At 48.5% G+C, this 11,299-nt stretch overlaps 1 protein-coding gene across 1 annotated transcript; it reads right to left on the bottom strand.

Moving 5' to 3' along the window:
• Positions 1–248: 248 nt before the first annotated feature.
• TYMS (thymidylate synthetase) lies at positions 249–11,006 on the bottom strand. The gene is made up of 7 exons (XM_061131241.1): positions 10,729–11,006; positions 7,822–7,895; positions 5,580–5,754; positions 4,096–4,197; positions 3,200–3,375; positions 2,767–2,838; positions 249–823 (listed from the first exon to the last, which is right to left on the bottom strand). Exons 1-7 carry the CDS (start codon positions 10,937–10,939, stop codon positions 686–688), a joined length of 948 nt encoding a protein of 315 aa, XP_060987224.1. The 5' UTR covers positions 10,940–11,006; the 3' UTR covers positions 249–685.
• Between the last annotated feature and the right edge of the window lie 293 nt (positions 11,007–11,299).

Here is an 11,299-nt window from a genome sequence, read left to right as displayed (position 1 = left end):
GTAAAATGGTATCAGGCTGTTTTTATAACCCTTAAAGCCTTTATTCTAGATAATCATTGTTTTTTAATGATAAAGAAAGCCAGAATTAGATGAAAAACAAAAAAATAGGGTGAACTAGAGCTTAGTCAGCATTTCTAAAATATACCCTATCTAAGCCACATCCAAACCAGAACACACAGCACATGTGTGTTTATATAGGAGGGTTCAGTTAATCTACTTTAGGCAGGAACTACACAGATAAATGATAATAGAGTTTTAAAAAACATGAATGCAGAACATTTATTGTAGCAAAATAAAACTTTAAACATTCATAACCACACTAAGCATTAACATGCCTGATGGGTGTTACCCAGCTTGCTCAGATTTGGGGAAATAGTTCTATATAATTCTTGAAATGCACTGACCATTTTCCTAAAACAGTATGAAATTTGAATTTATATAAATTATCTTTCCTGTCTATTCAAAATCACTACATGTACAGACACCCTCAGTGAGTCACCCAAACCCAAGGCCTTTTATTACTATGAGAACAGCACAGCCAGTTGCCAGTGGCAACATTCTTAAAAGTTAATGGATAAAAACCAGCAGATCACTAAGAGGCTTTGACCTAGATCCTTCGCATTTGGAGCCAAGTGAACTTTTACCTAGGTGTAAATATCCTTCAAACAACGCCTTTAAAAGCACTCTAGACAGCCATTTCCATTTTAATAGTCGGGTGAGGATTGTAGCCTTCAATCTGAAAGTCTTCAGCCTTGAAGTCATCAATTTTCTCAACTTTTCGAAGGATTTTGAGCTTGGGGAAAGGCCTTGGTTCTCGCTGAAGCTAAAAACAACATAAGACCAGTATTTTACCAGGAAAGTATTATTTTGCAGGGGTGACATACTGAAGATACCTCGTCCCTCGTTACTCAATGCTGCTGACCCATTCTCTCACCCCCGTGGAGAGTGAAGGGTGATCAGTGGATCACATGGGGTCAGGAGCCTTGGTGGTTCACTGGCTTTAAGTTCTTAAATTTGTTAGAAACAGGGCAGGGTTTTTTACTTTAAGAAGTAGTTACAGGATGTTTCCTTGAGTCCCATGATGCCTAGCCCAACTGTCCCTGGCAGAAAGGACAAGGAAAGAGGACATATGTTGACAGCTAACAGGGATGAAGCCAGGACTCCTGGGCCGGACACACAGCAGCAATGGACGTGGACACAGGGCATGCCCTCCTCCTCCGTCAGCACAACCGCAGTATCCGGATGAACTCTGGGGTCATGCTCTCCCAGATCTAACCAGAAGGGGCTAAAAGGTTTCCGGTTCAAGTTTTTTTCCTTTGGAGTTCATTAAGCACAGACACTCCTTTTTTTAAATTGCCACTTAAATCACCCTTTGCTGAAAATAAACTGGCTTAAAAGCTTAATAAGACACACCACCATAAAACTCCTAGAACACAGGTGAAATATTCTGATATAAATCATACCAACGTTTTCTTATGTCAGTCTCCCAAAGCAATAGAAAAAAATAAATAAAGGGGACCTATTCTAACTTACAAGCTTTTGCACAGATTGTAAAATGTGCAAAAGGAAACCATAAACAAAACTAAAAGACAATCTACAGAAAATATTTGTAAACAATGCAACTGACAACGGCTTAATTTCCAAAATATACAAACAGCTCTGTAATACACTCAACAACAAGAAAAACCCAACTTCAAAATGGGCAGATGACCTAAAGAGAGAGCTCTCCAAAGAAGATACAGAGATGGCCCACAGGCACATGAAACAATATTCAACATCAATAATTAGAGAAATGCAAATAAAAGCCACAATTAGGTACCACCTCACACCTGTCAAAATGGCCATCATTAAAAAGTGTAACGAATGCTGGAGAGGGTGTGGAGAAAAGGGAATCTTTCTGTACTATTGGTGGGAATGTAAACAGATGCAGCCACTGATGAAAACAGTATGAAAAGTTCCTCAGGAAACCAAAAATAGAATTACCATAAGACCCAGCAATTCTACTCCCGGGCATATATCTAGACAAAACTATAATTCAAGGATACATGCACCCCTGTGTTCACAGCAGCACTATTCACAATAGCCAAGACAAGGCAACAACCTGAACATCCACCGACGAATGGATAAAGATCAGGTTTGTGTATATGTACATATCTGCACACACATATATATACAGATTTATATATACACACACACGTACATACAGAACTGAATACTACTCAGCCATAAAAAAGAATGAAATGCCATTAGCAGCTACATGGAGTGACCCAGAGATCACACTAAGCAAAGTCAGAAGGACAAATACCATATGATGTCACTTAGGTGAGGGATCTAACATATGATACATATGAACCTATCCCTGAAACCGAAACGGGATCATGGACAGAGACAGAATGGTGGTTGCCAGGGGGAGGGGAGTGGAGGACTGGGATTAGCAGGTACAAACTGGTTTAGATTAAATGGGTAAACAAGGACCTACTGATTCACAACAGGAACTAGATTCAGTATCCCAGCACACACCGTAACGGGCAAGAATACGTACACGTGCAGTACCTCGCAGCACCTGTCACGTTCAGTGTCTGTGGCCACTGAGGCCCATCTGCCTGGTCCCTACCTGTCCACCACCATCCACAAACCTGGAAGCCTGTCCTCTCAGCTCCATCAGAGCCTGGAGGAGAACATTTTTTACAGGAGGGACGCCTCCCACATGGACAAGGTCTCAAGAGAAGGTATCAAACCCCAAAGTACGACAGGTACATCTCTTACCTGAGTTTTCAGCGGCTCGATGTGATTCAGGTAAACGTGTGCATCTCCCAGAGTGTGTACAAAGTCACCTGGCTAAACCCCACAGAAAAAAGTGAAACTGTTAAGACTTTTAGTTTGAGTTCCTTTACAACACATGTAAAAACATGTGAGCAGGCAGACATCCCAGAGCTCTTCACAAGGAAATTTAACCAGTGTCACTTTTGAGGAAAGTTGATCCAAAGTCATAACAACCTATCCAATCCCACACGTTTATACAGAGCAAGGACAGAATTGCTCCAAGGAAGTCAGAGTGAGCAGTTCATTCATTTACACAGATCACATTTAAAAACTATAAAGAGCCAGAATTCTCAGCCATCAGTTCTCCCACATGACAGTACCTCACAGCCCAGCGTTCTAGGCTGGTCCCCCCTCCACCCCACCCAGAGCAGCCCACCTTCAGGTCGGTGATGTGTGCAATCATGTAGGTGAGCAGGGCATAGCTGGCGATGTTGAAGGGCACACCCAGGCCCATGTCTCCCGACCGTTGGTACAACTGGCAGGACAGCTCCCCATTCACCACGTAGAACTGGCAGAGGGCGTGGCACGGGGGGAGGGCCATGAGAGGGAGATCTGAGGGGCCAACACACGGGCAAGTCAGGAGAGGAGGTGGTTTTTAAGGAACACAGCTCTAAGCAAAGCAAAAAGCAGCAGAAGCCAGCTGTTACAGCAGAGATGGTGAGAAGAGCCACTGGGCCAGCGACCCCCACGAACCATTCCCACCCCAGGGATGGCATAAGGCCGACGGAGACCTGTCCATCACCATGAGGCCTCTGTGGGTGCACACTGACTGTTGAGGCCACCCGCTCTCATCCGAGCTGAAATGAATCACTTGGGCCACCTCCATGGCACCAAGCCAGAAGTACAGGGGGAATGAATTCATTTGCAGGGACCATGAGAGACTGGCAACTCAGGCACACCCTCCTGTACTCAAATTGCTATCATTAATGCAAAAATTCCACTCAGGCTATTTACTACACCTCGGGAGAGCTTAGTTTTACAATTGTTTAAAAGGTTCATAATAGGTGGAGGTGATCTAAAATTCCAACTGTCCCAATTTAATATGTTAAATTTTCATGTGTATTTTTATAATTAAAGCCCGAAAACACAAATTAATTTCGTCTGGGCCCAAGCTTGCTCTCTGGAGGTAGGTAAAAATGGGGCCACTTGGGACATGGCCAGGGTCACACGAGCAGCTATGCAGCCAGGGACAGTTCCCAGGACCACCTCCAACCTGGTGCCTCTGCTCAAGGTTCAGTTAGGACACAGAAGGATGGTTGGGGCGCCATCTACCTTTTGGATTCCAAGCACACAGGATGATTCTTCTGTCGTTAGGGTTGGTTTTGATTGTGTCGATCACTTTTTGCAGTTGATCTACTCCTTGACCTGAATAATCTGCAGAATTGACAAAAACAAGAGACCACCACACATGTGAACCATGGCATCCTGGGAGAGGGCCCCAGGTCACCGAGCACACTGTCCTCCCCCCAGGCCCCCACCAGCCTAGTCACACGATATCCAGTGAACAGGACTGATGTCTCATACTTTGCTGGGCTATGTTGAGCCTGGGCTCCTAGGTCTGTCCTCTGGAGCCGTAAGAAGTCTATTTTCCCACTACTTAAGAGACTTAAATACTTGGCCATGGTGTCCCTCCTCCCCCTTCTCCTATCGCTAAACCTCCTTCATCCTCAACAATCAGTTTCTTCCAGCGGTCCCCACGGGGTATCAGGTCTGTACCATCAACCATTCTTGTCCCACTTCACTGCCAGGCAGGGCTGGATCTGCAGTAGAATATTTCCTACCCTACATGGTCCAACAACAGATGATCAGGATTCCTTTTTGTCATCTAGATACTAGCTTTCCAACACTCCCACTGAAAATTAAAATTTAACAGCTAAACAGCCACTGACCTGTAAACATCAGGAAACCTATTATATAACACCCTGTACTTTTCTCCCATGTCTGGTCTCTGAACTTGCCTCCTTCTGGAGTGAACTGGAAGCTGAGATGTGCAAAGCCTCCCACCTCTATGATTAAACATCTACTTTCTGGAGTCAGACTCCGTTTGAGTCCAGGAGTTTTGAATTTGGGGGAAGAAAGCCCTGTCACTATCATAGTTCCAGAAAAGATTTTTAAAAAGATGACCTCTAATGGAACAGTTCTGTATCTTGATTGTGCTGATAAAGCTACATAAATCTCCATGGGCTAAAACTGCACACAAATTTGCAAAGGTGGAGAGATCTATTAAGTGCTGTGGGTTTTGCCAACATTAATTTATGTGAGAGGCAGTGCCACCAAGTGACAGAGGAGGGTGGGCATTCAGGAGTGAGATGTTTCGTCTCCACTCCAGCAGGGTGGGGAGGAGAGGGCAACCAAGACGGGTGCCGTCACATTAGCGCCACCGGCAGCATGCTGGGTGGTTCGGTCTTGAAAAGGGAGATCAAGGTGACCACAGGGCAGTCAGTCCCTGGGACTCATCCCAGATGAACTTCCAACCTGCCTCCAACACAGCGACCAAGCACCCACCAGGTCACTGTCTGCTGATGAACAAGGTACGGAAGGTGCCCAGACCCACAAGTGCTGACCACCTGGTGTGTGACCCGACCCTCCCCCTGGATCTGAAGCAGCCCCTCACAAGGTCCAAGTTATATATCCACTTCCCCATCATCAGCTTCCTATCCCCCGGGCTTCACTTGCAGCCACAGAAAAAACCCAGGCTGTGAGAGGCACTCAGGAAACCAAAGTGCCGCCCCGCCCCCCCGCCCCCAGCTCCTCACCTGAATCCATATCTTTGTATTCAGCCCCAAAATGCCTCCACTGGAAGCCATAAACTGGGCCTAAATCCCCTTCAGCTCTGTTGGAGAAGCCCAGGCTGTCAAGGAAGTCTCGAGACCCGTTGGCATCCCAAATTTTTACTCCCTTGGAAGACAGTTCCTTAGCGTTGGTGGATCCCTGTAAGAGACGCGGCATCAGGTGAATTCCAAGCCCACCACAAGTGGGCCTGTGCTGACAGACGGGGGCAGCACCTGACGGGCCCCATCACCAGGCAGGCTGGTCCCAGCCCAGACTTTCCAAAGACCCCCGGAGAGTCTGATCCTTCTTTGCAATCACTCCCTCAAATCTTTTTTCCTATTCTCCTCAACCAAGACTTCTAAACATCTCCAAGTCCTTTCATTGCTCCCATCTAACCATTCTGTTTCTTAACTAAATGTGTCCTGTGACTAAGTGTGACACCCAGAATGAATCTACTCCACAACTGCAATGTGTTTGGTGTATCTTAGACCTGTCATATAGGATGTTTCCACTGACAGGCCTGATCAGTATTAGCTTTCCTGTCAAATATGTCAGACATATATCCTTACAAGTACCACTATCAAGTTATGTTTATCAACAACCTGTACTTGCAAAGTTAAGGTGTGGGTTCTTGTCGGGTTTTTGTTTTTTTTCTTGGTGCCAAGTATAAGCTCTATGTTCCTGATGTATTTCATCTCGTTAGAGTTGGCCCATGTATCCTGATGGTGCATCCAGGTCAGGACCCCATTTGGCCTTTGGGTAGGATGTGCTGTAACAGTTACAAGCAGGCCGTGAGGCCACACGCCTGGGCGCTAAGCCTGCTGTCTCTTTGCTTCTCCTCTGACCAGCTCCTGGAGCCCTCCAGCCTCAGTATCTGCACCCAAGAAAGAGCACGGTAGTAGCAATCACCACCCAAATTACTGGGAGGAGAAGATAATACAAGCAAACACTTGGCACTCAACAGATACGAACCAAGGCACAGACTGCATCTCCCCACTTTGCCCAAAGACCCCAGCTGAAGTGTAGGTACACCGACTCCTCTCCCTTGAGTCATCTGTGGAGTGACTATCAGAGGCGGGTCTGTTGTCTTCCTGGTGAGGACTCACTGGAATCCTGAACTCCAGCTTTATGATCAAACAAGCACATGACCTCTATTTCTGAGCATCTCAGTTCCTCCCTTTCTGTTGTTGAGTTTATACTAATTTTATTTTCACTTCCAATGACTCATTTCATGACTCACTCATGTTGCTTCAAAAGTCTCCCTCCCCATCCATTCAGCCTGGGCTCTAGCTTGTCTGCAAACATCCTCTTCTGAGATCTGTATCCAAACCTAAACCTTTTCTAAAATGCATTGAGGTCTTGGGCCTGCTTTGGCCCAAGACGATATAAGCCACAGAAGGAAGCCCAACCTTGAGCCCAGCCCAGAAGAGAGCCCATCTCTTTAGGCACCCTGTGAGCAGTGTTGGCCAGAGTCTCAGACCAGTGAGATGAAGGGCAGATGAAAATGAGATGAAGGGGAGACCCAGGTGTGGCCGCTGCCCACCATCACTGTGCTCAGCTTATTACTAAAGAGCCTCTTCTGGCTTCCCCCCCAGGAGAGCATGGCTGGGATCTATATTCAGTGAGCAATCTTGGTGAGTGCCTACTGTGCGGCAGGCTGTGTTCCAGGGGATGCAACAGCAGACAAGAGAAATTCTCTGCCCTCATGGAGCTTATAGTACTTTTCTAAATGTTGAAAAATTTTTATTTTAAATAAAAATTTTCTAAATGATAGTATTTTATTCATTTGTCTGCCTTCTCCCTTGAAGGGTGTAAAGGGGGAAGACCTTATACATAAAATGAGGCTTCTCCAGAGAAAAAACAAAGGAGGGGTGGGGGTAATCACGGTTTTAGATCAGAGGCAGGGAAGACTCACTGAGTAGAGAGTTGAAGGTGAGGGTGCTACATGGGGGTGGGGATTCCAGGGAGCAGGAGTGGTGAGTACCCAGCCCCAAATGGGGATGTCCTGGTGTGCCTGAAAATCAGCAAGGAGGCCAGGGTGAGAGGAGCAGAGCGAGCATGACTCTGGCTGAGGCCAGAGTTGAGACAGAACTGTAAGGACCTTGAATAAAACAGGAGCCACTAAGGACTTTAGGCCAAGGCGTGACATGACGCACTTTTAAAAGGATTTTGCTGGTGCTGTATTGACAACAGATTATTCACTTCTAATAGCACCAACTTCTTTACCTTGATAAACCACAGCAACTCCTCCAAAACACCTTTCCAGAAAACACGTTTGGTTGTCAGCAGAGGAAATTCATCTGGAAAACAGTTTGTCATGAAATTTCAAGATGAGAAGACAGAACATGCCATCCAACTTTTTCTGTAAAAAGAGAGGACATGCCCCAGGACAGTAGGCCTGGGAAGTGACTGCAGAGGAGCTGGAAACCTGTGACTTCTGCCACGTGGGCACCTCTGGATCAGAGTGGGGTTCCCAAGGCTGCAGCCCCAAGTCAGTGACACACTTCAGGTGAGATCACCCTCCTGCGCCCCTCAACCACCAGACACAGGAATTTCACATAAAGATGGGGTGGGGCGGGCCGGGCGGGGAGGCCCATATGGACAGGGAAAGAGCCAGCAGCCACTACCCAGTCAGTGCGAACCCTTCCCAGAGGTGTGAAGACAACACAGAGAATGTGCCCTAGGACACAGCCTGAAGGCTGCTATTCCGCGATTATCCTGCCAGGGAGAACGGGCTCACCACCAGGTAACAGCAGATATTGCCCTGCCTAAAAGTGAATTGTCTGGTTGCAGTTACTCTCATGTGTTTACTTCCTTTCTGTTATTTTGAGCTGTTTAGCTGCTCCCTGGAGAAGGGAATGGCAACCCACTCCAGTATTCTTGCCTGGAGAATCCCATGGACAGAGGAGCCTGGTGGGCTACAGTCCATGGGGTCGCAAAGAGTTAAACACGACTGAGGGACTAAACTTTAGTTGCTAGAATGGAATGTCGCTTACACCGCAGGGTGAATCTCAGGATCCAAGCTTAGACTCCCTGGCCCGCAAGGAGGTTCCTTTTCCATTGTGTTGCTTGGAGGATCTTCGTTTGATGATAACTGAGACAGCCTGATTTCTTTACTGGTGGCTGCTCCACAAATGAGTGATCCTCTCATACAAGCATATCATTCTTTCATCCACCAGCATTTATAGCACAGTGCCTCCCAAGCATCACCAAGACAGACAACTTTCCTGGCACAAGAACTGTCACTCTAGCCCAGAGGAGCAATGGAAAGTCCCTGAACAAGACGCCTGTTTCCTTTTTGAACTTTTTATTTTGTATCGGGGTATAGCCAACGAACAATGTTGTGATAGTTGTTTCAGATGAACAGCAAAGGGATTCAGACATACACATGTCCATTCTCCCCAAGCTCCCCTCACATCCAGGCTGCTCCATAACATATAACAGATCCTTGTTGGTTATCCATTTTATAGATTTATTTTTGACCACACCGAGAGGCATGCGGCATCCCAGTTCTCCCTATAACAGCTTGAACCCATGCCCCCTGCAGTGTATGGTGTCTTAAACACTGAACCCCAGGGTTATTTTTTAACTGAACTAAAAATAGTTAACTGCTTAAACACCTGATATGCACAATCCTATCTGATCCTCAATACAATCCTTCTTGAGGCTCTATTATGATCTCCATTTTACAGGCACCATGAGGTGCTAAGTCTGCATCAAACAGCTGAGAAAAATGTAAAAACTTATCTCTAAATTCAGTACCTATTCAGCCAACTGTACAGGTGACAGTCATGTAAGAAGGGCAGAGTCTTCAAGCACCTACATTGCCTCCATCTGGGGGATCATTTCCTCCATTTGGAGCACATGGGGAAGCTGAAGATGGGTGAAGATAACCAACAGTGCCCAAGTCTAAGCAGAGGGGCTGGAGTAAAAATGATGTCTGTGGCTCATGGGAGGCCACCATGCAGGAGCTGCAGGAAGGAGGATCCCTCTACTCAAGATAAAACTCCCCAGGCTGTCCAAGCCCATCTGGTCACTGCAGCTCTGGATTTTTCAGTCTCTGCAATGGGTGTGAGGCAGAGGGTATCTACCCTGACCTGGGTGCACCTCTTCAACAGCTGGTCTCCCCACTCACAACCACCCTCCACACCTGTTTCACGGACCTTCTTTGTCTGAGGCCGACCCCGATCCCACCTCTTTGTCCCGAGAGCCTGGCACTAACAACTTCCAAGACACATTTCTCCCCAGGAAAGTGAAAGTTGCTCAGTCGTGTCCGACTCTTTGAGACCCCATGGAATACGGTCCATGGAATTTTCCAGGCCAGCATACAGGACTGGGTAACCGTTCCTTTATCCAGGGGATCTTTCCAACCCAGGGATCGAACCCAGGGCTCCTGCACTGCAGGCGAATTCTTCACCAGCTGAGCCACCAGCGAAGCAAATAAGGGAATTCCGTGGAGGTCCAGTGGTTAGGACTCTCGCTGCTGTGGCCCAGGTTCTAAGAACTCGCAAGCCTTGTGGCACGGTACCCCCCCCCCCCACACCCCAAATTAATACGAACTCCTTGGATTCTCGCGTTTCTGTTTCAAGATTAGGGAGGAAAACTGGCTTGCTGGCCCAGATGGGAGAACTGTCACGAACCCCAAGTTCCTGCCCCTGCTTCTCAGAGGTCTCTTCCCGCCGAGGCCCCGCCCACGTCATCTGGGCTCCAATTTTTAAAAACAAAGCGGAACAGTCAGCGCGGAGAGAAGAGAAGTGGCGGGAAAGGAGCCCTGCAGTCAATGCCTCGGTCAAGCCCGGGCAGATCCTCTCTCACCCTCTAGTCTAGGGCTAGCGCTGCAGATCCAAGCCCGCTTAGGGGAGACAGCATAACGGGGTGATTAAGAGCCAGAGGGCTTGCTTTTACCTCCCAGCTCTGCCGTCCAGTCCGTGTGACCTTATGCAAGTTCACGTCTCGAGTCCGAGCCAGTTTCGGCGTCTGTAAAGTGGGGCCAACGCCACTCCCCTTACTCACACTGCAGAAGTTAGGGCTAAACGCCCGCCGCCGCGCCCGGCCTTGTCCGCAGCGCTCTCCCCACCGCGGCGCCGCACGCACCGGGCCTGCCCGCCCGCCCCCGTGACGCGGCCGCCTCACCTCTCAGGTTGTACCGCGCCTGCATCCCGAACACCGACAGGGTGCCGGTGCCGGTGCGGTCATCCTTCCGGAAACCGCAGCGGAGGATGTGCTCGATCTGCCCCAGGTACTGCAGCTCCCCGTGCGGCGGCGGCGGCCGCGGCTCGGCGCCCTGCTCCTGCGCGGCGGGCGGCGACGGCGGGCATGGCGGCTCGGAGCCGGCCGCTGGCATAGTTCTGGCCGCTGGCGCTGCGGCGAGGGCCGGAAGGCGGCAGGCACGGCCTCCCGGCGCTGTCCTGGAGTGTATTTTCCCGCCACAGCGGGAGACTCCGCCCCTTCCGGTGACGCTTACTAGTGTCGTAGGCCCCACCCAATCCCGCGAGAAACGACCCGTAGTGTCCCGAGAGCTCGCGGGGCCTCGGGATAAGAACGCTCTCTCCTTCCTCAATGGTTTGTATTCCATCTTAAAAGTGAAACCGTTTGGCCTAGAACGAAATTCTAAAGCTGTTATCTTGGTGTGATGCCTGAGAAAAGCCACTCTCGTTGGAAAGAGTCGGGGTCGACCGCGCCTTTCCGTGATCAAAGGAAGCCT

The sequence above is a fragment of the Dama dama genome, chromosome 27 (genome assembly GCF_033118175.1).
Source record: "Dama dama isolate Ldn47 chromosome 27, ASM3311817v1, whole genome shotgun sequence".
In the NCBI taxonomy this organism is placed as follows: domain Eukaryota; kingdom Metazoa; phylum Chordata; class Mammalia; order Artiodactyla; family Cervidae; genus Dama; species Dama dama.
Note: the sequence above shows the minus strand (reverse complement) of the source record. Positions and strands in the feature narration are given on the sequence as shown.